General features: G+C 53.6%; 6 protein-coding genes across 6 annotated transcripts; 2 read left to right on the plus strand and 4 right to left on the minus strand.

Moving 5' to 3' along the window:
- Positions 1-158: 158 nt before the first annotated feature.
- Positions 159-713, plus strand: J4E87_010568 (uncharacterized protein; the record flags this gene model as incomplete). Its single annotated transcript, XM_049382140.1, has 1 exon — positions 159-713. The coding sequence occupies one exon, from the start codon at positions 159-161 to the stop codon at positions 711-713; it is 555 nt and encodes a 184-aa protein (XP_049228127.1).
- A 2,035-nt stretch (positions 714-2,748) lies between these two features.
- J4E87_010569 (uncharacterized protein) lies at positions 2,749-4,359 on the minus strand (the record flags this gene model as incomplete). Its single annotated transcript, XM_049382141.1, has 1 exon — positions 2,749-4,359. One exon carries the CDS (start codon positions 4,357-4,359, stop codon positions 2,749-2,751), a length of 1,611 nt encoding a protein of 536 aa, XP_049228128.1.
- Positions 4,360-13,956: 9,597 nt separating this feature from the next.
- On the minus strand, positions 13,957-15,105 carry J4E87_010570 (uncharacterized protein; the record flags this gene model as incomplete). The annotated part of the gene is made up of 3 exons (XM_049382142.1): positions 13,957-13,998; positions 14,049-14,735; positions 14,809-15,105. 3 exons carry the CDS (start codon positions 15,103-15,105, stop codon positions 13,957-13,959), a joined length of 1,026 nt encoding a protein of 341 aa, XP_049228129.1.
- A 509-nt stretch (positions 15,106-15,614) lies between these two features.
- Positions 15,615-17,293, plus strand: J4E87_010571 (uncharacterized protein; the record flags this gene model as incomplete). Its single annotated transcript, XM_049382143.1, has 3 exons — positions 15,615-15,667; positions 15,715-17,209; positions 17,261-17,293. 3 exons carry the CDS (start codon positions 15,615-15,617, stop codon positions 17,291-17,293), a joined length of 1,581 nt encoding a protein of 526 aa, XP_049228130.1.
- Positions 17,294-17,707: 414 nt separating this feature from the next.
- On the minus strand, positions 17,708-22,433 carry J4E87_010572 (uncharacterized protein; the record flags this gene model as incomplete). Its single annotated transcript, XM_049382144.1, has 4 exons — positions 17,708-21,604; positions 21,651-21,965; positions 22,014-22,095; positions 22,252-22,433. The coding sequence occupies 4 exons, from the start codon at positions 22,431-22,433 to the stop codon at positions 17,708-17,710; spliced, it is 4,476 nt and encodes a 1,491-aa protein (XP_049228131.1).
- Positions 22,434-23,375: 942 nt separating this feature from the next.
- Positions 23,376-25,343, minus strand: J4E87_010573 (uncharacterized protein; the record flags this gene model as incomplete). The annotated part of the gene is made up of 4 exons (XM_049382145.1): positions 23,376-24,352; positions 24,404-24,796; positions 24,844-25,096; positions 25,272-25,343. 4 exons carry the CDS (start codon positions 25,341-25,343, stop codon positions 23,376-23,378), a joined length of 1,695 nt encoding a protein of 564 aa, XP_049228132.1.
- Between the last annotated feature and the right edge of the window lie 1,561 nt (positions 25,344-26,904).

The following is a 26,904-nucleotide window of genomic DNA, read 5'->3' on the forward strand; positions in this document are numbered from 1 at the left end:
AAGGCAGCTCATCACTGCCATGGCGTGATACGGTGTCAGCGCATGACTTCCTCCTGGAAGCCTTTCCAAAAAGACCTAGTTCTTCGATCGCATCCGGGAAGGAAAGAGTTGACTGGCTAGGCGTAGCCGCTGCTGTGAGTGCAAAGCAGCTGCGGAAGATGCTTGAAGTCCGCCTAGAAGCAACAACCGATCTGCGAAGTCATCTACTATTAGATCGTGGAAGAGGTGTACTGAAGGTCTTCCATTGTACTGCGATGCTGAAGGAGGCTCTGTTAGTGTCTAAAGGACAACCGACAGCGTGTATGCTACCGCAACAGCTCATCTTAGAGGTGTTCGACACTATACACAACGTCCTGTTCCCCTCAGATCGCGAGTCGCAGGCTCTTCTTTCGTCGCTTATCGCAAAACACGGTTTCGATGAGGATCTCCTGAGATACGAATCCTGGGATCATTATGGGCATAATGACACGATACTATCGTATCCCTACTTTGGCAATCGACTGGCAGAGCTCTACGAGGAACTGCAAAATCCAAAACCGCGAACTAGATTGGAGAACTGGTTTGAGCGAAAGAGCGGTGCTCGATACATGCTGATGGCAACCATGATCGGAGTCTTCATCGCGGTAATCATCGGAATCCTTGGCCTCGGAATCTCGGGTTTCCAGGCTTACGTGTCGTACCAGCAGTGGAAGCATCCTGTAAAGGATGCATGAATGGAGACGTATGTTTCGAACGTGGAACAGGCGGTGACGGGTGCGTAGAGACTTTCCCCGATGGATTTCGGTGATGGCACGATGCCGAAAGACAGAGAAGAGAAATGGGATGGTGGGGAAAAATGGGTGGCAGGGAGGAACAAGCGAGATGGCAGCCGCGCCCGCGCACGCGACGCGGCTCCTCGAGATAGCACGAACATCGTACTACTTACGACTCACGCACGACAACGACTCACATACTGCATGCATCAGGCAGCAGTGCGTACGATACTTCCCTTGAGTGACAAGTATACTGAGTAGCTTCTGTCTTTTTATTCTGACTCGGGAGCCGGTCGGGACCCAATGCTATGACAGTTCCGCGAAACGACCGAGGACCATCAGATGTATAGTCATCTTCATTTTACGAATTGTCGGTCAATGACAAATGTCACAGTGTTGGGAGAAATCCGGTTTGACTTTGTTGAAACTTCCTCAATCATGCGAGGTATCACTGATCAGCTCTTGGCCATCACATCTGGGCATCACCAAAAGACACGAAGCCGGTTTCCTACGGTACTCTGTAGGGCTAGGTACGGTACTTTGTGAAAAGAAACTCCTCGTATTCGTCTACACGATGCCCGTTAAAGCAAGATGTTTCATGGCGATCTCAATACAGGAATGCAAAGTCCCGAAGCAGCGTCGGAGTCTCCATTACTCGCCGGCTTCGTATCGCACCCTCGAGTCGCACTCCAGCTCTATGCAACGCAAACTTCCATCTCCATAGGCGGGACAAAGACCCGGCCTATGGGAAGTTTACCCGCAAAAGTGACTCGCAGCGATGCGCCGGCACGAACAATTTACGTCTCAACTGCCATTGCCAAGCACTAGCACATAGGCGTCCAACTCCTCCCTTCCAACAACCCGCGCCATCTTCCCTCAATGTATATACATTTATCCGTCCAAAGGATCAAGATCTCACTCGGATCTATTTCAAGCCACCCCGTCCTGCACAGCATTCTCGCACAGAATGCCTGGTTCAGTAATCCCTTTGTTAACCCACAATGGCCCTTGCTGCTCGCTTCGCTACCATCACTACTGATTGGCCCGGCTGCCGCAGCTCGCGAATCGAGATCCTTTCATCGATGTGCAATGCAGATAATGATAACGGCAGACGGGGCGTTGCGGCACCGGCTAGTCGAGATGTGATAGCGATGATGTGATGATGGTTGTTGTTCATTAACGGAGGGTTCCCCGGCTAGCTGGGTTGGACTGCGCAGCGGCATGTGATGTTATGCCGTGTCTTTTAGCGTAGGAATGCGGCGTAGTGATGATTTTGTGATCATTCTTGAGGTGAGAATTCCATGTTCGGGTCGTTAAGAAGTTGATGTCTAGGATAGCCATGTAGTTATCGTGTTTCGAGGTTAGGTTTGCAGGAATAGTCGTACGATTGCGCAGCCCAAGCCGAACCGTTGAGAACAACGTATGATAATGCACCGGATGGATGCATGCGATTTGTTGAGTGAGGTCATTGAAGCACATTGTTGGATTCTATGATTGATTTATTTGATTCGTCGCGCGTATCCGCAGTGTTTAGGGTAAAGTGGTTGCTACTATGGAGCACTAGCTACATGCATCGGGTTATAGTTGTACAAGGGTATGGCGGTAATGGAGAAGCAGAACAACGCGAACAAGAAGAGATTCATGCAATGCAGTGCGACTAGGTATCGTAGACGACCATGCGGAATAGAGGAAATAAGGTGCTTTTGGTATTAGAGCCACCACAAGAGACAGAATGAATGAAACACGTATACAGAATTCCAGTAACATAAACAAGGAGAGCGAAAGATCCAACTCCGACTGTATCCATAAGGAAAGTGGGTAACCAGTTACCGCGGGGTGCCAACATGCAGGTATTGAACAAATACCGCCTTCGCCAAAGGAAATGTCGCTAAGGGGGTATCGCAACCAAATCATCCTCCATGAATGTCTCGTATATGCTCTGTAGATCGTGGGTATATCTCGATAAATGTGTGAAATGATGCAATGCGACGGCACCCTAATAACCATGGGGCGCGTTAGATGTGTACTTTTGCTCGGGGGCGTACTTCTGGTCCGTCACGTAATAAGAGTGAGGATGGGGAGCCGCAGGGAACTGCGGCGCGTTGAATGGCTGCACGGCTACAGGCGCTGAAGCCCTCCTTTGTTGGTCGGGTTGCGATCCGGGGACCTGAGCGTGATGAGGACCGACTGGCGAGTCTTGGGAGGGCAAGGCATGAGCGTCGAAGCCCGCAGACTGAGGCAGAGCGTACGGAGCAGGTTGCGGCGTCTGGTATGCCGAGGTGGGCTGAGTGTACGAGGTCGCTGATGTGGCCGACGGAGGGTCGAAAGAGTAGTGACGCGCAGACTGTGGTTGCGGCGCGTAGTGCGAGGATGGAGCAGCGTGTGAGGAGTACTGAGAGCTTGCGGAATGTGGGGAAGAATATTGCTGGGGAGATGGCGGATGCGTGTAGTGCTGCGACGGAGGCTGCTGGACGGAGTATTGATGTGCCGGTTGGTGGGCCGAGAATGGAGGCGCGGCATAATGTTGGGGGCTGTGGTGGCTAGAGCCATACTGGGACACCTGAGGCCCATGCCAGTAGTCGGGAACTGTTAGGTGGAGAGGAGCATGTGTCTGGAGCTGGCCCTGTGCGCCGATTGACTGGGTAACAGCTCCAATAACGTGGTGCTGGACATGGCTGGGCTGGATGTGGTGTGGGTAGCCAGCTACCAGGGGCATGTCTTTGCTCTCTTCATCTTCAAGGCTGACCTTCCAGCCATTCAGAAGCTCCGGTCTTGGCTGAATGTCGGCTAGCTTTGGGTCCTGGAATGGTCGCTTCAACTTCCCGCTGACGACGTCCTCGAGACTGTAGTAGGAGATGACGTGGTGGTGGGTACCCTGGTACTTGACTGAGATAGTCTTCTTCATCAGACCGCCCTCTTTGAACTCATAGCTGTCGATGAGGGAGCCACAGAATCGTCGCTGTTGGTCGGGCGTCAAGCTTTGGGCGAAGTTGGCGTAAACCTTGTTCATGGAGTCGACATCGCCTGGCAGGGACGCGTCGAAGGCTGAGGTCTCGTATTCGTCCTCGGAGTTCTCCAACACTTCACCAGTCTTGGATCTCATTGGGCCGTTGTTCTCCTTGCGCTTCCTCTTAGTACCGCACGATGGGTTGAGAGCCGACTTCTTCTCTTCAGGCTTCAAAGCTCGCACCAGCTGGCGATATATGAGGCAGTTGTTCATCACCCGACTTGGGGACCAGTGCACAGCATCGGTCCATCGTTTGATACCGGAAGCGTTCTCCTCGTACACCAAGACGGTTCCAGAAGTGAGCATCTCTGCGCGTTCCTTATCATGCGGCCTGCGGCTGATATGGCTGAGACGGCCTTGAAGTGCGGCCTCTACAACGGTCATGGCATCTTTGGTGGTATCGAGGAATCCCTGCCACGTGGGCTTGAAAGCCGGTTGTGCTTTGACCATGTTACCTGTAACCTGGGGTCTTGGTGGTGGTGGTGTGCTAGTTGCGGTCGAGAGGACGCGAGATGTAGCGATAGACTGATTGCGAGATGGTTGACGAACTTGCTGTTGCATCGAGGGTGTGAAGCTGGCGTACATGGAAGGATCGAACATATTCGAGTACGCAGGTTGTTGAGCGGTCGGTTGTTGAGGCCAGTTCCATGAATCTGTGTCTCCATAGCCCTCCACCTTTTGCACGCCGCCTAGGGACATATCATGTCCAAAGGGAGGCATCGTCAGAGTCGATGCCCGGATACCTTGCAACATGGGGAAAAGTAGTCTTGGATGGTTTCGACTCCGTGAATGGATTGGCTTATTGAAGCTGGTCCGGAAAATAGAAGCTGGTTAAACACTTATAACAGCAAAATCATCCGCTGTAGCTGGTTAGCGCATGTAATCAAGCTTGATTGAACAAGAACTTACCAGTGTCGATGTTGCAATAAACGAGTGTTGTCGAGAGTAGATGTGCGAACGGTAGTGATGATGTTGGATGGGCGGGACGAAAGGCGGGGCAGGTGCGTTGACGATGCAGATGGATAGCTGTGCCGACTGCAGTCTGTGATCTCGCTTACAGAGAGGAGAATTATGCGTTGGTCGTTATGATGGGTTGCAGCGGGAGTGGAGGAACTGTATAAAGGGTCAGAAATTGTTTGGATAGTCTCCAAGCCACATGGTGGTAGAGGGGCGGGACTGTGCACGTACTGGCGCTGCAGATGCAAACAACGATACGGAGAATGTAGCTCGCCGACAGGAGGTACCAGAGAGTGGTCCAGGGAACGGGTACAACTATGTATAATTGGGGGTTAATATCGATGCGTCGGCGAATTGCGAAGCAACCAGGATGTTAGGGTAGGCAGGCCCTGGGACGATAATAGGGAGTGGAGGTAATAGTAGCAACGGCGGCATCAGCCAGCGGACATGGACATGGCTCCTTGGGATTTGACGCTATCCAGCCTATGACAGCTAGGATGGGCTGTCGGAGATAATTGGCGACTCCTGGCAATGACTCTGATGGATGGGGCAGGTCAAGCGTGAGGGAATATGCACGACTTGCGACAGAGCACGAAGGCAATACGTCGTGATGGAGTGCCTGGGAGGGAAACGCTTGTCTCCGGCGGCCATGACACACTGCGAGACTGGCCGCTAGGAAGGCTTTACCTGGTTAGGATGGCAGACAGTTGATGGCCACAGTAGCGCAGCGATCGCCCCCTGCCTCGCGCACTGCTAGGCCCTGGACGGAGACACTGGACATGTGAGGCAGTCCTGCTGGGGATGTTCGCCTCCAGCCATCCGCCAGTTCGTGGGTCTGGCCCATGAGACGATCAACGCACACAAGCAGCCTTCCCTGCGCCCACTCCACCGCCGCCCACCGCACCATTGCCAGCTAAACTAGTGCGCCATGACTCCGCAGCTGCCAGGGCCTGACGTTAGGACAGCGTAAGCTTCATGTTCCTGGACGGCGGCCGCTGGTGAGGCAGCACGCGAAACTCTTTTCATCCCGCAACGTCCTGGACCCAGAAACGGCCGTCCGAATGCATTGAGGAGGAGTATCGGGTCAGCATGAGCAATGCGGGCCTTCCGCGTGGCTTCAGCAGGCCCGAAGTCGGTCGGATGCTGAGGAAGCGGTGCGGAGATGGCCAAGAGAGCAGGATGCAGCCGGAACAAGGCACAGCGCAGACGTCCAGCATGGCGACTGGGATGCGATTATGCGAATCCGAAAGAGACTAAGCGTCATGAGCAGAGTGGCCAAGGACCACGCACACTGGTCTAATCATCGCGGATCCGGGACGGTGCGCTATGTTTCACACGGTCGCGTCTGCTCTGTGGCCCTGCCCAGCAGCCCCAGCTGTTGTCGACCAACCCCTACATCAAAGGTTCGCTGCGACCATGCAAACGTCAACGCCGCACCACCGTCGGTTGGGGTACCCAGGGCGACGAAAAATCTCCCGAGAATTGCGCATCTCCGCGCGCGTTGCGTTGGGTATGGTAAGGTCGTCGCACATTCGCCTTGCGTCCGCGAAGGGCATCGCTTGGTCAAGTGACGACCGAACGCAGCCTAGCGTGCACGTGCCGGGCTGCTGTCCTTCCCCTCATCCTGGAGAGAATCATGCACGCCCATCACACTCCATCAGAAAAATTGCACCGCTCAGCACGCCGTGACCTGCGAACTTCTCCAATAGTCTGTGTGAGATGCGTCTACCGTAAGCCTGAGATTTGCAGCTATGTTTTCGTCCAGACCAGCACCCACCGTGGAGTTGTGGGGTCACGGCTTCCGCTGCCACCCATTCATACGCCTCAGAATGCGCTGCTTCGACTGCGATGCGATGCGACTGCATTTGGAGACGTCTTCAGGCGGTTTGACGCGGGGCTGGCAATGACGACAATGCAGCCGATACGTGACGACCAAGCGGGTCCTGGTGCAGTCGCAGCAACAGAACTGCATAGCCTACTGCAGAGGCACCTCGGTGACTGACGCGCTATCCTTGCCCTGAGGGCCAGGGATAGAGCCGCGTCTGCTCTCCCCAGACGTGCGCTTCAGCCTTGATCGTCCCTTGCAAGCTCACCAGGTGAGTTATCATCTAGTCAGGAACGTCATCTATAGCCGATGATGTGCGGTGTGCCGATTAGCCAGACACTGGACGGCGCTATCAATTCCGGTCCGCAGCCAGGCTTGTGAGGCGCGAGTCAGTGCTGTCCTGCAAGTCACGCACTTCGCCCTTTTCGGCCGGGCGGCATTGCAGATATCATCCTCGTTTGGTTAGGGTGGGCATCACTTGTCTCCGTGCGTTAGCATCGCTCTCTTTGGAGGCTTGCTGACACCGCGCCTGACAGCAACCAGGTTTCAACGGCTATCGCTAGATGCTAGGAGGTCGCATTGAGAAGACGACTGCATTCTGGCCACGCCCGAGAGGAATCGACTAGACATGTGCTAGCTGTTTGCTGGCCTCCAGTGTCTATCACCGACAATTGATAGCTGGGGGACGCATGTTCGCCAATTGTGGCGCGCCCCTCCAGCGCATTGCTCAGACTGGGAACATCGTTGCTTTGCAAGCTCTTAAACAAAGCAAATATAGGTCCCGGACATATATACAACCAGCATCGACTCAGGCCGCACGTTCGCAGTCGGTCGTTGATCAGTGAGTCCACTCTCAACCTGGAATCAGGTCATCAGGTTATCGCAGACTGTACTAACCTAGTCCTCCTTGTCCTGTTCGCGTTTCAATCGCAATAGCGCTGACCTGGATTAGTTTTTTTACTCTCCAACACACGTGCTCATTCGTGTCGTTATGGTCTGATTTTCTCGCAACGAGACCTATCGCGCCCACTGCTAACCGCGCTATTCTTACTGCTATGACCAGAAGTTCAGCTGCGCCCACGAATCGTCAAGTCAGGACAAGACATGTACCTTGTCGCTTTCGAAGCAGGCTCTTGTGGATAGCTCATTGAGTCTGCGCCAGCGTCTCGCCTGCCCCGGATTGTTCCCGAGGCGCAGGTGGCAGCGAGTGTGACTTCAGGTGCGCGGGTAGGCGAAAGTCGGCTACGATCAGCACAAGTTGGATGATGTGATGTCTTTGCACATCAACCGCGACGCGCTAAACACACAGCAGGGTCTTGTTGCGTACGGTACGATCACGGCTCAGTCGCAAATACCGCATCGATCCTACTTTTGGAGTGGACACGATGACTGCGATGGTGCTATGTAACATTCTGCAGCATCTGCTCGACCATCACACCGACGCGCAAATGCACAGCGGCGTCACGATAATCCTTCCATGTAGGCTGTATCACGTGTCGATATCAGCCTCGGTTTTCATCGCCCATTCCGGAACCGAACGGCGTCGCGGTTGGAAAGGAAGAAGCGACTCAACGTCTCCTTGTCGCGAACGCCAACTTGAGTCAGCATGCTCAAAGTCCAGATCCTGTTTCGTCAACGTTGAGAGAGCCGGCATGCCTTCGACTTGGGAGAGACTCCATGACGATCAAGCCCTCCCGGCGTGCAGTCTACCTAGGATCACCCCCGACATGTTCTATTGACTGATAGTGTACCTTGGCGCTATCCGCGGCGAGATCCACCCTCAGCATCCATTTACTCCTCGTGTTGGGCATTTTCGCAGGTCGGCAAGCTCCATTAGACCTGCTTCCACACTGCACAGGTGCGCAAATGGGTGCACATGACGGGGATGATCTACACCGGAAGATGAGGTCCCTGGACGATCCTGGAGATCCGGATCGTACGGATATTTCCTGCTAGCAATGCGCTAAGCGGCTATCTTCCGCGGAGCGCAACGAGTGCGAACATCGTGTGCGGCGAACTCCTCCCCAGGGACCAGAGGGAAAGCTTGTTTCGGGGCTACCTCGGCCAATGTCGAGTCCTCATTTGTCAAGCGTCGTGGAGGGGTCCGGCCCGCGCAGCTGTAGTCCAAAATGTAAGTGCGGGCGCCACGTGAACTTGGTTGCACACCCAACCTGCAGTTTTATTCTCCTGAGATTAACTCCAGCGCAGGATTTATTCGCCCCGTTGCAGTAGCATCCGGAGCATTAATCGATGTTTCATCCATGACCCTGCCGGGGCGCTGTAGGCAGATGCTCGAGCGGACGGCATCCACGACTATCGACTCGCCGGACTTGTAACTAAGGACATCGTCTGTTGCACAGTTTCGTGGCACCTGACATTCCCGTAACTCCCGCTGTTGGCTTCATACGACGTTACCTGTCTCGTCGCTTGCACCTCGGCACAACATCCAGGAACATCACTTCACCCATCATGCGTCACAAACGGCGGCGCTGTTTCTTTATCGTGTGGCTTCAAGCACGCCGTCGGTACCCTTAAACATCACGGCTTTCATCCGCCATGGCGTATTGCGATTGGCCAGCTAGCTGCTAGCACATCAATAGATCGTCTAACATTGCCGTAGAACAACGCCACCACACACCGTCAGTTTTCGATCGTGCTGTCAATTTGGGCCAAGATATGGGCTTGCCAAAGTTGCCCGGGAGGTCATACTGTAACCCCAACTGAGAAAGCACCCTCACCCTGTCAATGACTCAACGATGCCTGAGGGCTGGACTTTCTCTCAGCGGCGCCTGCAACGTCACTGTCTAGTTACCTCATACCTTCTGGACCTACTGGAGGCGACTAGCCATGTGCTACGTTCTCGTGTTCAACAGTTTCACTAACCGGCTGTATCCTTAACTTTGTCGCCCTGATGTTCAGCCTCGTGGTTTTTGAACGAATGAGCTCCGGCGGGGCTATAATCCGAATGTTGAATTAATCCTATTCGCACAATGGACTCTCGATTATCGACGAAATCTCCTGCAGTATGGTACGACTTTGCACCAGCATTGTTTCAGCCCACTGCCAGTTGGTAGCCGCATTGAATTGCATGCTCCACTGTCTCTAACGTCGAACCGGACTCGTGTGCTGCAAGTGCAATACATTGCGGAATGACGTGCGTTAGAAACCTTCCTGGCGCAGACCTTCGTGTAGCAGGATAGACGAATCCACTCAACAAGATCGGAGACATCTGCCAAACCCGGCGAATTTTCGAGACAGACATCAAGTCCGCATTCGTACGTACAAGCGCGGCAAGATCACGCACTTGAGCTGTCAGCTTTTCACTACTGTACTATGACCGTTGCTTCACTACTGCTCCGCCGTTGAAGATGTCGGCCTAGACTAGGTAGCCCAGGAACATGCCCTTCTGACGAAGTTTGTTCAGCCACCAGTCCACAGCCCCTCCAAAAAAGTGAGCTCGTCACAGACGTTCGCTCACGCCCGCACCGCAAACGCAAGGGACACGCTGTTTCACCAGGCGGGCCACTCCGTATTCAAAAATCCTTCAGGGCGTCTAGACACGGGTCCGCGAGGTCTTCCCGACTACCTCTACTCCAAGGCCCTTATGCGGTTGACGTTGTGCGCGCGGATCAAGAGACAGCCTTAGCGGGTCTTTCCGCCCTGGATGCTCATCACGGTCTCACCACGTTCATCCGTGTATTTCTTCATGTTGGTTTGGACTAACTAGGAAACTTGGTTGTTTCAGACATCTTTGCCACGTGGGATGAAGGTGGAAATTGCGGGGAGCTGGGTCGGACAGAGCGAAACTGACTCATTCAGCAATGACGTCCACACACTTCCAGCGGAGCAGTTGGCCGATGATGATGGTAGTCTGCTACCGATCATTTTCGGCTTGGCGGAAGACGAAGAACATCCGATTCGGACGACTGTCGTGCGGTACTAAGCTAGAACGCCATCACGAATCTCGATGATAGCCCTAGAATCTAGGCACGCTACATCGTATTATGCAACACCAAGCTGCACCGCTCACGATGTGTCGATATGGGGAAACATCCGCGAGCTGCACGGCAATACCCTCTCGCATATACACACCAATCAGGAAGCTGCCAGCAATCTTATCTCCACGAAGCTCTATTCTGTCCTCTCGATCGCTGCAAGGGGTCTGGTCCGGTAGGTTTGATCGAAGCCGAAAGTTTGACCACTGCAGGCATTGCATGATCGAACACTTCGGTGCGGACCGTTTGTCTGGACAGGACATCCGCAAGTTACGTGTCAACCTTACCACCCACCATGCTGCACAGCTCGCAATCCTGCAGGTAATTAAAGTCTTTAATGATGCCATGATGATCACTACGCAACATTTAGCGGCGCCGTTGGTCTGCTCTTTGAAACAACTCCGATGCTGCAAGATGTGCAGGAGCGATCTGGGCACCTAGATGAGAGAGCTGGATATCGATACCCTGCGCGTGCGTCTTCCCCAACGAAACGCTTGCAGAAATGATTGGGCACCAGTGCGACATACCATCAGATACCCCATTGCCTCTTGGAGTAATGCCGGGACATCCTCATCTCCCATTCCAAGCTTGTGGATGCCCCAATGTGGTCGAGCAAACAACGAGCATCCTTACATATCATGCCCAACAACGCCCAACAGGGCCAGCACGTTGGAACTTGTTGAGAAGAGTCACAAAACCGGTTGCAGTCGTGAGGGGTGGCACCCGCACTGGTTGTTTAGGGCTGACTGTGTAGCACTCGTTTCGTTCATGATCAGCAGATAAACGGTTGCTGATCTCGCCGAGAGAAGGACCGAAGAAGCCGTTGGATTGACATGGGGAGGCTTCGCGCCGTCCACGGTTTTTTGGCTTATCTCGGGGGATCTGTGACTGGGGTTTTGCAAGATTGTCTCTGGTCGCGATCTCTGCGGTGTTACTTTTTGGGGTAATGGCGCTGTTGGAGCTCGCACATAGCACGCAATCGGGATGTTGTGGTCAGTCGGTCAATACAGGGGATGTGGCAATCAATAGTGATGCTGAATGCGGGTGCATGGAGCAGTGCTTGAGCCGCGTCGTTCTTTGCTGGGTTGAGCGGCTCCAGCTGCACTGAATGGCTGACGAACCCCGCAAGGGAATGCGCGTTCGCTCTTGCAGGCGCTCGACGCGCACTGCAACGTCTCCCAGGAAGCTGCCTTCGCAATGTGGCATCCATTTGCCCGCGATAGCGTAGTCCCTTTGGGAGTTCCGTTCCTCTGGAGCCTCATTCTTTTTCGAACCGCTCTCCTCCGTTGGCATGCTAACTGCCGTGTTCGCCCAAAGTCTGACATAAGATCAATGTGAGCCTGATCGGTGCACGTGGGAGGCAATCGCCCCTTTTCTCATCCCTTTCACGGTGCAGTGCGAGGTTGGGTACGTGTAGCTGCAAGAGACGTAATGTAGGTGTAGTGATAGTGGATAAACGGCAAGTAACGAGTGTTGTTAAAAATACACATTGCCACCCAGTACCATGAACGTGGGTATCACCATGGCGAAGGCACATTCGATCCTTCGCCCAAGATGTTGTCCAAAGCCACGGATGAGCTACTTGGCCCTCCCAACTTTCTGCCGTGTGCTTCCAGCAGCTTCTCATGGCAAAAGCCGATGAGCTTCTTTCGAAACTCGGGATTGCTATGTGTGCACAGCTGATAGTGATTGCAATCAGCTACCATCATCTCCTCGTTTGGCAAGCCCATCTTGGCCATTTCGTACGTGACAATCTGCGGTATACGTTAGACACTTTCTTCATCAAGGCCCATTATCGTTGATAATGGGTATGCTGTCTCCTTGACGTACCACAAATTTCTCTGCTCTCCATCTGCGCCCGGTCAACCTCGTCTCCTCTATTCGCATTGCATCGCTTTCTCGCCCATCCCAGACTGATAAGATAGGTAGGCGGGGGGCATTTTGCCGGATATACTTGTCGAACTCCTCTGACAGAGAGCGGACATATTCGGTATCTTTCAGGTCTAGGAGCTTCCTGTGAAGGGGCTCCGACTTTCTGGATGTCGGTGCTCTCGTAATGACGCCTAGTATGCTCTCTGCATCCGTCGAGTTTGCTTTCGTGAGATGGGGTGTTCCGAGTAGAGCAATTCCGACTGTGTTGTTGACTATGTCCTCATACCAACGGATTGGAAAGCCTCGGTGCTGGGGGCCACTTGAATTCCAGAAGAACTGGCCGGTATTAGCATTAATCTATCTTTATTGCTGCACGAACCTACGTCTTTAATGATCAAGCCTCCGACGCCGTGTCCCAGAAAAACCATAGGTATAGACATAGTCTGTGGAATTCGATTAGATAAAGAGCTTTTCCCGAGAGTGTGAGTACCTACACCAGTCTGCTCGCGATGTTCGTGGAGCAGCTGCATCATCGTATGCGAACTCTCCCGTAGTTGATCCCAGCGGCGGAAGGTTCTTCCATTCACTCTCAAGTCATGTTCGAGTGCAAAAACTTGTATGTTCATGAAGTGCTTTGTGAAGTCACGTACAAGTGGCTCATTTTGCACTCCGTCTCTGCTCCATATTTCGACGGGGGGATCACCCACACCCGGTATTACGATGATGCTATATGTGTAAATACGCAAGTACGATTTATGATCGTATATATGTACTTACAATGCATCTGGGTCCATTGTGTGCGTGAGGTCGTTTGGTAAAGACAGTGGCCTGAGCGAGCAGCCCTTTTGTTGAATAATTGAAGGATCTTTTGACCATCCTGGGCTGACAGGGCTGACGTTATCCACGGAAAGCGATGAAAATGGCATCGCTCTCGTCCAGTGACCGCTGGGTGTTCTTGGTGAGGTCTGCGATGCTGACTGAGAAGGTGATGCCTCTGATATGGTTGTGCTGGGCGAAAGACTATAGTCATTGACTGCGATAGGCCGATCAAAATAGTCATCAGATTCTTCCAGAGACTCTTTACTGTCTAGAGCAGACTGTATTGTGACTGATGGTGTCACATGTGACGGTGTGGTATTAGCAGAGAGGCGCTTTACTCCCGAGTTCCTCGAACTCTTTGCGCTTTCCGCTCTTGCCGAGTCTGTTGGGCCACTGACTTCCATTTCTGACCAAGCTAACGACTCTTGAGATTGTGCTTTTTGCACATTTTCGTACACATGATCTTTAAAGATGGCATAAGCGTTGGTAGAGCCATTGGGAGATAATGACGGTTCTTCTACTAGTGTCGTAAGACCAAGGGCATTGTCGTGGGAGTCTAGCGAAATAGACTGATCCTTTCGCCGTGAAAAAGTGGAAAACTTGTCCATGGCAGCGGTTTTGACAGCATCGAGAGTTTTGTACACTAGAGTAGAAGCTTGTGTATCAGGAGTAGTCTGAGATGCGATGGAGGCTGACTTCGGATCGTGACGTAAGAGAAACCGGGCGATATCAAGCGTACTGCGACCAGTCTCGGTTGACGTGGATGTTGTCCTATGCATGGTCAGAACAATAGGACTGCGTTAGATGGAAAGGGCTCTTACGTACTCTAGGGATTCGAGCGACGCTGCAAGAGATTCCGCTCTTTGTTCTGCAAGCCAAGTATCGTGCAGTGCGCCGGAGGCCGTGAGTCGATCCTCGGGAATGACTGCCAAAAGTCTTTCGATACAATCACATCCAGGCTGTGAGACGTCGTACTTCTGTAGCAAGTCCTTAGGGAACGGCGTTTTGTAGTTGACGTAGGATAGCAAATCTTTCGCGAAAGGGCGCACCCCAGTAAGAGCCACAAATACCAATGCGCCCAAAGCCCAGATGTCTACAGCGTTTGTATATGGTTTTGAGTCGGCGAAAGTCTCAGAATGAAGTTTACCGCCGTACGCAAGCATTTCAGGTGCCATGAAGGCAGGTGTACCAGTGACTGTATGATGCAACTCGGCGTTATCCATACGCTTGCTGATCCCAAAATCGCCGAGCTTGATCCACCAACGAGGGCCAGTCTCTTTGATAAGTATGTTTTGTGGCTTTAGGTCGCGATGGATGAATTCGTCTTTGTGCATACATTCGAGCCCTTCTAGTATCTGGCAAGCGATCTGTTGAACTTCGAGCTCTGGTAGTGGGCCGGACTTGTCGAGATAACAGCCTAGATCTCCGTGGGGAAGGTATTCCATCGAGATGAAGACGTGCTCGTCATTTTCGTACCATCCAAACGACTTGACAAACCATGTGTTGAACTAAATTGACAGGTGCATCAGCTCTGTACAACGCGGTAGACCACAGCTCGAATGGAGATGGAGGAAGATTTACCCGGTCTTTGGAAAACTTTGCTATCGCATGTAGCTCGCGATTGTAGTTCTTTGCATCTTCCTTGTTGATTTTCTTGACAGCTCGTACGTCGCCGTCGCCACCTCCTACCAGCCTCTCCAACCAAACGACCCCGAATGCTCCCTGCCCAAGTTCTTGGTTCGCCTTCCACTTATGCTTCTTCCGATCAATCAGATGAATCGTGCAATCTTTCTTGAAGACAGTGTCCAGCTTCGTGTCATTCACTAATTCCGACGCGGGCGCTATAGCGACGGTGTCTTCGGAAAGTGGGGCAGCCATGTGCGCCAAGGGGATGCAGCGAAGGCCTGGGATAGAGTAGACACAACAACGGAAAAAGCTGATGGCCGGGTAGCGACGAAAGAATTATGGACGGAAAGTGCGTGAGGGGTGGGATGTACATCGGAAGCAGCAGCGGCGTCATGATGCGACCCCAGCCTACCCCGCTGATGTATCCAGGTGGCACGGCAGGCACTGCCAGTCTCGCCCCCAACCACGTATAGGCGGGAGAGATTAACCCTGTAACTCTTCTCGTATGTATATTAGCCAGCCTTGCGCTGTATCACACAGCCGCTCCCGTGTCTATTCGCATCTTTTACGGCCCCTCACTCGCAGCCAGCAACGACTATCACTGCCCGTTCCGTCGACTCTTTGACTGTACGCCGCCACCCTGTCTATTCCCGCCCCTGCATGCCATCCGGTCTTATCTTTGTTACTCACTTCTTCGAGCAACCGGTCGGGTATCGCAGTCACATTCAAGCCTTTATACGACAGTCGATCAACACTGCGCAATGTCCATCGAAGTGGCGCTTGCAATCATCGCGACTGCTGATCTGGCGATCAAGTGAGTGCTTTGCCTGGGCAGTAGACTTCTGATGACTGAGCTTCTAGGTATGGGAAGAACCTCGTCCAGATGTACAACAGCTACCAGAATGCGGACAAAGAGATCGGTGAAAGGCTGTTGAAAATGCAAGTGATCTGGCACCAGGTTCAGTGGCAAGTCCAATACCTCATGCGCGTTCGGAAGGCCCTAGAAGAGGAATTCTTGGCTATGCAAGACCAGATACTCGGACAGTTGGTGAACAGATTGAAGGCGGCCATGAGCGAAGTTCAGAAACTCGAAAAGAAACAAGGTCCTACTGAAACCGACCCGAAGGCGACGAAAGACACGCAATATAGCAAATGGAAGTACCCTTTCATCAAGAAGGGCTTGGACGCTGCCATAGGCGAGTTGAAGGAATGGCAGGGATATTTCGACCCGGGTTGGTACCACATCATGCGGATCTCAGACAACTTGGTCGATACCGGGTTTAAGAAGCCAAAGTCATCCGCAGAACAAGAACCAATGGAGGATGCTGCGCGTAAGATAATGTCCAAGGCAAAGACTGTCCGCAATTGCCTGAGAATGGATCCCCAAAGCGGAAGTACTACTGTCTTCATGAAAGCGGAAGAAACGTCAAACTACAACTACACGGCAATACCGTACTCGACTGCATATATCTGCCATCGCAGCTCAAAAGACCCGCTAATAGCAGACTCTGTCCCCGCCACGCCAGGCATCAGCCTCGACATCCAGAGCAGAGACGTGCGCGACCTTGCCCGCAAGCTCACAGACACAGACCCGATAAGCTTCTGCTTACTCAAATGCCGTGGCGTTTCGCGAGTATACAAGACCAATGGCTCTCTCAAAGCCTTCGACTTCCACTTCCACATACCGTCCTCCCTACACTCGCCGCAAAGTCTGCGCAACATCCTGATCGAATCGAAGCCCAACATGAGTCTCAGCGTACGCTTCCGCCTCGCACAGCAGCTAGCGCGGTCCTTGAGCTACGTCCACATGTACGAGTTCGTGCACAAAGGCATTCGCCCCGAAACAGTCCTTATCTTCGACAGCGGCAAGACCGAGCTCGCACACTCCTTCTTGCTTGGCTTTGAGAAGTTTCGCGCAGATGCAGGCCGCACATTAAAGACTAGCGACTCTGTCTGGGAAAGAGATCTGTACCGCCACCCAGAGCGCCAGGGCGAGAAACCAGAGGAAGCATACAAGATGCAGCACGACATCTACAGCCTGGGTGTTTGCTTGCTGGAGATAGGTATGTGGCGCACACTCGTCACGTACAACAGTGTGAAGGGGGAGCCCACCCCGTCGCAACTCCTGCCGCCGCCAGATTACTCTGAGAAGGACGAAGTGGGCAAGGCCAAGTCGATCAAACATACGCTCATCGGGATTGCGCAGCGTGAACTACCCAGTTGCATGGGCGATAAGTATACGGGTATCGTCACATCGTGCCTGACATGTCTGGATAAAAGCAATCCCGATTTCAGCGACGAGAACGACTTCAAGGATGAGGATGACGTTATCGTTGGGGTACGCTACATTCAAAAGGTTAGCAACAAGACTCTCACAACTTTGATACACTGCTAATGAGTTTGCCAGATCTTGCTTGGACTGAGTAACATCTCCGTCTAGAAGGTCGTCACTTAGACTTTGCGGCATCACTCACTTACACACGATGCATAAACACAAAGCAATCAAGCAAGCACATCATAACACATCTTCCAAATCTCTCACTCCGACCATACGGTGCTTTTCCATTTAATTCTCCACCAACCATGCGCCCATAGGGTATCATTGCTCCATACCCAGTGCAAACCAGTCCCTGTCCACACCATGCTATGCAGTACTTATCGTGTTTGGAAAACAACCGAAAACCCAAGAAACGCCCTCGCTATGCATACAAAAATCCTTATATGATACACTTCCTCCGCCTACTCCTCCAAACTCAATCCCCCAACTGCGACCTCCGTGATCGCAGTACTCGTGTGACGCGTCGGTTCAATAGTGAAGGCAAGGCCAAGGTGCGGATACGGAAGGATCAGACGACTAATCCGACAATTCAATTGCATCGTCTTCCGTCGCACCCGGTTTGCCGTTCGCACCTGGATCCGCTGCACCACCGCCTTCGTCACTACCGTCCTCACTACCCTCTTCTTCATCTTCGTCTTCGTCCTCGTCTTCTTCGTCGAAGGACTCTGCATCCTCATCTTCTTCAATCTCGTCTTCCTCATCGAGATCAGAGTCCTGGTCGTAATCGAGCAGTTCCTCGTCGTCGCCGTCGTGCATCTCAGAGTCTGCGTCTTGGTCTTCTGCGTCTCGGTCGTAGTACTCTTCTTGTTGCTCCTGCTCCTGATGTTGCTGGTAGGGTGCAGCCTGGGAAGGAGTAAACTGCGCTTCGGGATAAGATGATGTGGTGCCGAAGTGGTTGTAAGACTGGACGTCCTCTTCGTTGTCAGTCATGATGGCGTGCTCATCCTGAGCATCGACATCGATGACGTGTGCGCCGTTGATTGATGCAAAATCGCTAGTGAACTGGTCTTGCTTGTAGCTCATCGGCTGGGATGAAGTCTGTTGGACGAAGGAAAGCTGCGTGGGTATCGGTGATGAGATATCCAGTGGCTCTGTGCTGGCGGGTCGGGTGCTAGCAGGTGATTTGCTGAGACCATTTTCGATTCTGTAGGCACGAACGGCTTCCGCGCCTTGGCCGTAGAGATGGCGTGGTACGAAGCGGCTTGTGCGTTCCCAGTATGCTGGACGGTTCTTGGTGGATGTGCTGGTGCGGAGGGTGCTGCCATACGTGGATGTGCCGTATGTGGACTGTCGGCTCTGAGATGCCGAGAGTCCGAGGTTGGGCACGCTGCGGCTCCAGTCGTGTTGGACATTTGATAAAGTGGCCGCGGGAGATGCAAGACCCCTAGCCCGTGCGATGAGCTGGCTGGCATTTGCATCAAATGATCCTGATCGATACGACTTGCCTGGGGCGAAAGAAGGAGGCGGCATCTCAGCTCTTGAATCTGCCAGCGTCCGTCGGGCTCTTGCGATGAGATCGTTCGTTGAATCGTTGAATGAAGACCGTCCGCTAAACGACATCGCGCCGTTGAAGGAGTGAGACGGTGATGTTGTGGATGTTGATTGCCGGAAGGACTCTTTGATGGCTTCGGCACGAGCGCGTTGTTCCTCGAGCATAGTTCTCGGTGCTGACTGCTCATGCTGCTCCGGTGCAGGCGACGCTGGTGACAACTTGGGTCGCTTGGGCTCGATGAGCTTGGGCTTCTCTTCGTCTGAGGAACCAAAGTCGAAGCTGCGCTTCCTGTGCTTGCTCGGATCGATGCCCATAGCGCGCAACCTGAACCAGTCCGTCTCGGTCCGGTCTACTGGTGCATTCGCAACGGCTTGCTGATATGCCTGGGAGTATGCGGTGATTGATGTGCTGGCGTTGCTTGTGCTCTTGTCAAAGGTAGTCTCAGGAGATGGGTTGTTGACCGGCACCGATTTGGCTGAGTGCACACCATTCGTCTCAGAACTCTGAGCCTGATGTCGCTGTTGCGTTCGCTTGGCGCGCCGAGAATTCGAAGGTTGATGAGACACCGATCGCCCCTCTGGTTCTACTATTGCTGTCGTCTTACCGTTCGATGTTGCCGGCTGTACCGGTGCAGGCGCGTCTGCCGGTTCTTCGTCTGGTCGGGCCTCCGCCTTTGCCCGTTGCTCTTTCAGTCGCTTCCTCCTCTCTCGTGACTTCTGTAACTTCTTCTTCTTTTGCACCGCCAACATCATCTTGGCCAAGCCTGCCCGTTTCAACTCATCTAGATATCTCTTATGCTTCTGATCTACCATCGCCACTCTCCTCTCCATCTCTACAGTGATTGCAGCTTCCTTCGCTAAATTCATAGCAGCGTTGTCGACGAACTGCATCAGCAATCCCTCCTGGGGGTGGAACATAACATCCGCCGTGAGCGCATGCAATGCCGAGTCCTTCTCTCGTATGCGTGTTTGCCGTGCTTCCTCCTCTTGTGCTTGACGGAATCTCGCCTGTCGAGCCAACTCTTCCTGCTGCTCGCGTGCCTTGCGCTCTCGATCAGCCTGTTCTTGCCGCTGTCGCGCAGCCGCAGCTTCCGCAGCCTCAGCCTCACGCTTCTGCTCTGCTTCCTTCGCTTGCTTTGCTCGTTGGGCTTCCTGTACACGTTGGCGTGCTTCGTCCAGTTTCCGTTGCTTCTCAGCTGCCTCCTTCTCTGCCTTCTGTGCTTCATCTTCTTGTGGAGAAGAATCCGTCGGAGGCGGGGTTCCTGATGGGGTGAAGGACTGTTGTGGGGTTTCTTGCGAGGGTGTAGCATTGAACGAAGACCCAGTAAAGTTGAAAGCAGGAGCGGCCTTGGGTGTAGTCGTAGCTGGAAGCTCTTCGCCCCAATGGAATCCTTTCTGGAATTCAGCTTCTTGTTTCTGATAAGCTTGAAGTTTCGCCGGATCAGGGAAAGGCGATGCTGGGGTGAAGAGGTTCGCTGGAGCTTGAGGTGTTGTAGACTGAGGCTGCGCGGTGTTGTTCTTCAGGAAAGGATTCGCGGGAGTCGGCGTGGTGGTTGGCTCAGACCTCGCAGCATTGTTGAACTTCAAAAAAGGATTTGCGGAAGTCTGTGGCGTCGTAGATTCCGGTTGCGCAGTGTTGTTCTTCAGGAAAGGGTTTGATGATGGTGCAGTCGGTGTCGACTGGAATGAGTTGGGGTCCTTGCGCAGGAATGGATTAGCATTCGCTTCCGCTGGTTGCCCAAATTGAATGCTGTTCTTGGAAGGATCGAAAAGGCCAGGCTGGACGGCTTTCGCGAATGGATTTGGAGTTGTCGTAGAATTGCCATTCGGCTGAAAGGGAGATGCGGTCGCGTTGAAGCCAAAGCCACCAGCAGATGGAGTTGCGTCGGAAGGTTGCTGTTTGAAGACACTGGTCGTCTCTGGAATGAACAACGACGTCTGGTCTTCCATCTGTTGAGCTTGCGTAGCAGACAGCCCGCCCTTCTTGGCTTCCTTCACAGTCATGCCTGCGATGACAGTCGACAAGGGACGACCACATCGCTTGGCCTCGACGATAGTTGCGGAGAAGAATTGAGGCTTGATGTCGGCCTTGGCGAGGACATTCGCTTTCCTGTCGTAGTGCTTCTGTTTGATATCCATGAAGCGCTGTCCTGCCTCGTTGAATTCAAAGACAAAACCGTGCGCTTCGCAAAACTCGACGGCCTCGTCTTCAGTGTCCATGCCGAGTACTTCTCTCAGCCTGTCGGTTGTCCAGAATTCGACGGAAACCTGATGCCGGTAGAGACCGACTCGGTAGCAACGCCAGACTACATCCAGTGCAACGTGACGGACTCTGTTGAAGGATATAGCGGCCGCACATGCCATAAGATATGATACCCGCGGCGACTTGATCAACTCCCAAAACCGCTTCCAATTTGACTGGCATTGTACCCAGTTGTCGTAGTTCCTGTGAATGAGGATAGACTTGAGGAGGCGGAAGATCTCGAGAGCGGTCTGGACCCGTGGGTTGTTCCGTAAATCGCTAGGTAGACGGTGGAGTTCGTTCTCGAGCTGGGTGTTGGCGTAGATGGGAGCCAGGATGAGGCGGTATGCCCAGAACTCGGCCTCGCATTCTGATATGATGTTGGCGCGTCGGTTGTCGGCGTATCGCTCCTTGAGTGAGATGAGAGTCTGATTCAGCTGCTCGACGTCTTGTTGATGCGAGTAATCGTCCTTGGTACTCCGCGCCATGTGGTGAGCCGACAACATGTAGAAGCGGGCGCTGTACTCGAGCGAGGTGAGCAGTACCGCGATGTCGGCCCTGTTCTCGATACGTTGTGTGCGGAGGTCCTTTCGAACGGCTCGTGTGCGGTCCCAAAGCCATGAGTGGAGGAACTGGAAATCGTCTTCGTTTAGGCGGCCGTACAGGTACTTGAGGGTTTTCTGCGGATATTAAATCACGATCATGTAGGAAGTTCTGTTAACTTACCAGACACGTGGCTGGCGACCGAATCTCTGAGACCAGCTCCACGTCCATGCCTGCCGCTGACCGCGCGTATGCCTTGACCATGCGCGACTCATCTGCGATGCGCTGGCTACGGGAGGGTAGGTGTTGGGTCTCGGGTGTGCATTCGGGGGCCTTGACGTCGAGTTCGACTATGCGACGCACGCGCTCGTATTCCGGACACATTTCCTGGCAAAGACCGTATAGCTTGACGGAGTCGATCAGGCGCATCTGGCCTTCAGGGTTCATGAGACCATCGCGGACGAACTTCTCGCGGATCTTGGGGCGCTCCGCTTTGATCTGTGCCTGTCAGTATTGACTAAAAGACACGATGTATGTAGTCCTTACGTGTTGCAGTCGCTTCTGGTATTCGTGAGGTGCAAAGGATGGCGCAGAATTCCCGCCGAACGGATTCGAAGTGGAAGCGTTCCTATAGGTATCTAGTTAGAATAGGCCGCGAGCGGCCATGGAGGCCCTCGTCTAGTATAGATCGCAACGACGGCGGTGGTGTAGTATGCATCCTGGTGATGGCGCCCTCGGTCCGCCCGCGCCCTGTGCTATCGTCAGAGGGAGTGTGCCGACTTACGAATTGCCGGAGTCGTTCTTCTGGCGTCCCTGCCCGCCTTTGTATAGACCTTGCGCCGGTCGCTCCTCGTTCTGCGCATTGTTCCTGCCGCGTGCGCGATTCGCATTCGAGTTGTTGCCGCCTTTGGGACCGCGCCCACGATCGCCTCCGCTGGCGCCTCTCCCACCTCGCGGTGTCGCCATGGTCGCGACTCTATCACGAGCGTGTTAGTGCGCGATCAGCCAGGGTCAATGGCGAATGCGACAGTGAGGTTCCGGGTGCGGCGAGATGTCGGTAGTCGGATCGGTTGCGCTGGTGGCCGAGTCGGGTTGAGTGCGACTGGCGGGCGCTGCGAGAAAGCATCAAAGGCCCATCCGTGTCGCGAACAAGAGAGCCACGGATGAGCTCAGAGCCCGGGCCTGTGACGCGGTCCTAGCGCCTTGGCACATAACGTGTGGCTGGTGCCCGAGTCGCCGCTTCCTCTTTCACGCTTCCTTGCAACATCAACAGCTCAATTCACTCACAACATCACGCTCAGCGCTTAGAAGCTAGTAGATTCGATATCTTGATTGATATCTAACATATCCGAAATGCGTAACTATCGACGTGCGATACTTACATGTCTTTTCTCCTCTTATTTACCTCTACCTGGGTTTGACCGCCTCGCCTCCACAATACTGACGGTCATCCACTTTCATCCACTTCTTCTAAAGACCAGCTACCCCCCAGGTTTTATACAACGCCGTTCAGCAAGAACAGTCCCAAACATAGGCAATCCGTTCCCTATCCAATTACGTCCTCCACTAAGCAGCCATGAACTTTTGTACCAGCGTCGTTGCAATGCAGTCGTGGGCGGCGTGACGTCGTATGGGGTATATTGCAAGACATGGACCATGTAGAATGCAAAATCAAGAAAGTGCACCAAAAGCATATTCCAGCGAGTGTGCCGAGGCATCCAGCATGGGAGGTGCCCAGTCGCTGTGCTGGAACGGAGCTTGACAAATGCGAAAAGATAGAAGATGAGTAATGAGTAATGAGATCGTCGCAATCGTGAGTCGTTCCGAAGAAAGAAAAACATAAAGATGAACCGAAACGGATTCGAGCATGTAAGCAAGACGAAATGATGCACGCTAAGTCGCAGGCGATTAATGATGAGAGCCTTCCGACTCACAGCTGATGCTGGACAAGTGCGGTAGGCCGTCGAAGAACGACGGGACAAACATGTCATACTCGTAAGGATATCCGGTATTGCTGCTGAAGGCGGTGTTCTCGTCTTGGTGATGGTACGGTGTATCGAACATGGTGTATGGCTGGTGGTATGCTGATGCAGACACTTGCACTACGTTGTTTGAGCCAGGAGCCTGTCGTGACTGCGGTACATGGTGGTAGCCTGAATGACTAGTACAATATTGCATTGGCTGGCTGCATTGCAAGTCGCTCTGACCGTGGGTCTGGTTGTGAAACGGGGTGCGGTTGGCCACCTTGACGTCTAGGTCCATGTCCTCATCTAGATGAAGAGAGTGCATCGACTGACCAAAAGAGGTGTTGGGCGTTGTAGTGGAGCTGCATGGATGCATGTGTTGTGGTTGCGATATTGCCGGTCCTCGAATGGGGGCTTGCGCTTGCTGTTGGGATGTCTGAGGTCGGCGAGCTTTCTCCTCCCGTGGCAGGTGCGACTCAGTCGCGGTGTTGTCAACCTCGGTCTCGTTGCCAGATACATCGGCGTCGGGCTCTATCCTCGGAGGCGGAGTAGCCCTGGCCCGTCGGAAGCGCTTCCTAGGTACGGGTTGCTGGCGTGGCGGTCTCGTCAATGGCTGCCAAGTCACATGCGTCCCTCTACGGGGATCATGGTTGTTTGTGCCTTCGAAGAGGTTGTAGTTGAAGATGTGGTCTTCGTATAATTGTGCAATGTCGAAGAGGTTCGGCAGAATCTCGGATAGGGCTCGGCCTTGCATCCGCTCACTGAATCTGGATCCTTTCGACGAGGAGAACTGGTCTGGCGGCGTGGTCTCAACGGCATACTGCGCGGCGTGTTTGAGCTTGGCGACCCATGGACTTCTACGCTTGGCCTCGTCGATTTTGCGGTGCTGAAGCATGAGGTCGACTGCAAGTTTCAAAAGGCCTGGGGAGAATTAGCTGTCGCTCACTCTCACAGGCAGATGTGATAGCTTACCCGCCTTATCCAGATGCGAAGGCTCTTCGTAGGGCACATCGTGGGGCCACCAAGGTGGGGTGCATTCAGAGGGCTGCTCCTTAGGCAGCTTCTTGTGGTAGGGCCCGTACAGGCTGAGACGCTTGGGCTCCAGTTGCTTGACCCAAGCCGTGACGATGGGCCGCACTGGCTTCATAGTGAGCTCATCGAGTCTTCGGTGGAAGAAGCCCATCAACGGTTTGACATCGCCAATGTAGAAGGTGTAAGACTTTTGTGTTGCCACAGGGACATCTCTATCGTCGTACTGCTCGTCGTCTCCATCTTCGCTGAAGTGCTGAGCTGCGCCTTGACGCGGTTCCCCTGCGCGCGACCGAGCTCTCTTCCGGCTCTTGGGTTGAACATCTCCCGACGTAGCTGGGCCTGTCAGCGGGGCCGCATACAGAGCAGACATTCGATCTTACCCGGTACCTGGACCACGGCAGACTGGTAGACTGGTGTGGGAATGGCTTTAGGCGGATCTGCCAGACGGGCTACTCCCTGCGACTTTGCTGGGCCGTTGCACAGGTGTTCGAAGCCGGGGATGGGCCTAAAGACGTGTTCCTCTCGGCCCTCAGGCGAGATGACCTTCCAGCAGCCGATAGGTGTAGGGACGGCAACGGGCTCCTCTGGTTCGTCCTTCTTGACGGTGGCTTCGACAGCGTGCGAGGATGTTGCCTGGAGAAGTCAGCATATGTGCTCGTCGCTATTGCCGTCTATGATGCCACACGCCTGCCGGGTCCGGTTATTTGGGCCAAGGCGGCCGCTAATCGTCGCGCCAGCGGCTCATGTGGAGGGAGGACCCGAAACCTTATCTACAGTGCCCCCGAACGCAAAAAGAAACCGTACTCACCGACGACTGCTCCTTCACATCACCAGCGTGAACCATCGCCCATGCGTTTTCCCCAAATCGGTCTACCGCCATGGCGCCGCCATCGTCCTTCCGTATTGGTCGCCGGTCCTTCGCGTGAGGAGCCAATGGGTCCACGGCCCGGAACATCGCCATCGGTAGCTATGGAGCTGCAGCTAGCGAATCCCGCGAACTGATCGATGGATCGCCTTTGTGTCGTATGGGCGTATTTTTCCGTCTTATGGCGCCCGAGGAAAGCTCGAAAGTACGAACAGGCTACACATCGGTCAGTTAGCATCTTATACTCTACAGGAGCCATGCCCCTGGAGCGACCGAATGAGGCAGTATTGCTTGACGAAATGACCAAGATCATCTACATAGACTAGTCGAGTACAGTTTTGGAGTGCGCACACTTCGCTTAACCTATTGCGCTGGCAGTGCTTACCTGAAAAGAGCAAGTTCTAGAGGAACCCCAGTCTTTAGACGAACGCAAGATGCCCCTCTTCCGCTGCAGATCCGAGATAAGCCAGAGCTGGATGCTGCTTTGGATGCCAACGAAAAGCCTCTGCTATAACCAACAGCAATGGGCTCGTCACGAGCTTCGAGCCACAGCAACGATACTTGGATAAGGTGGCTAGCCGAAAAAGGCTGGGTGCGGAATCGGAGGAGGGTGGCACACAAGCCTGACCGGTCTTCCGAAGATTGTGTGCCAATGATGCAAACCCAAAAAGAGCCACGGTTCCAAGGATAGGATGCAAATACAAGAACGTGATACTGACAGCAACAATAGGACCGAATGTATTGACCGGGCTCTCAGGTTATAAAGCAGGCCTTATTCTGCTATGACAACTGAGCCCTGCACCTTTCGACTCCTATCTACTGCACGTAACCTCACAGAATCCACTTGGCGACGACATGACCCCGGCATTTTAGCAAACGAGAGAAGACATCGCATGATCTGGCCACCCCGCGGATGTCGACTCGAGGGCTACCGCAGGTGTTAAGGGATTGAGGCCTCATCAGGCCTGCGCATCTGAATTGGGCTTGCGGAGACGTCTTGTGCATGACTCCCGCTTCCCCGTCCGCACCTGCCTTCACTCTTAGTCGACACGATGCCGAAAAGATGACGAGTGTTAGGCGCGAACAGGGGTCGATGTCTCCACAAGGATGTATACACACTAGCGCTAAAGCATGCTGCATAACGGACACGGGGTCGTGCCGTGGGATTCCATCATGCAAATCAGCAAATCGTATCTGGAGGCCTCGAATCTCCGATGAGTGGTTCCATGGGAGATCTGTTGGGCATCGAACACCTGCACACTGCCATCGTCACTGTGGCAGATACCGAAATCAACATCCGATTATATATTGGATGTGGACGTGTCAGGACTTAACCCCACCTTCCACCTTTACACATCCCACGTGAGGAAGCACGCTAGCACACACTTCGACCATGGCGCTTTTCGGAAGACCCAGGATGGCTAGACCTCGCCGTTCGGTGGGTTTCGTTGATCCTTGGGATCGTCCTCGCTCGCCAACCTCGCTTACCGCATTTCCGCCAGCCATCGCATGAGGCGGAGGGGCAGTGGAGGTCAGAGACAACCTTCCCGCATCCCCGAACCAAAGATACATTGCC

The sequence above is a fragment of the Alternaria ethzedia genome (assembly GCF_023757985.1).
Source record: "Alternaria ethzedia strain BMP 0044 chromosome Unknown scaffold_51, whole genome shotgun sequence".
In the NCBI taxonomy this organism is placed as follows: Eukaryota; Fungi; Ascomycota; class Dothideomycetes; order Pleosporales; family Pleosporaceae; genus Alternaria; species Alternaria ethzedia.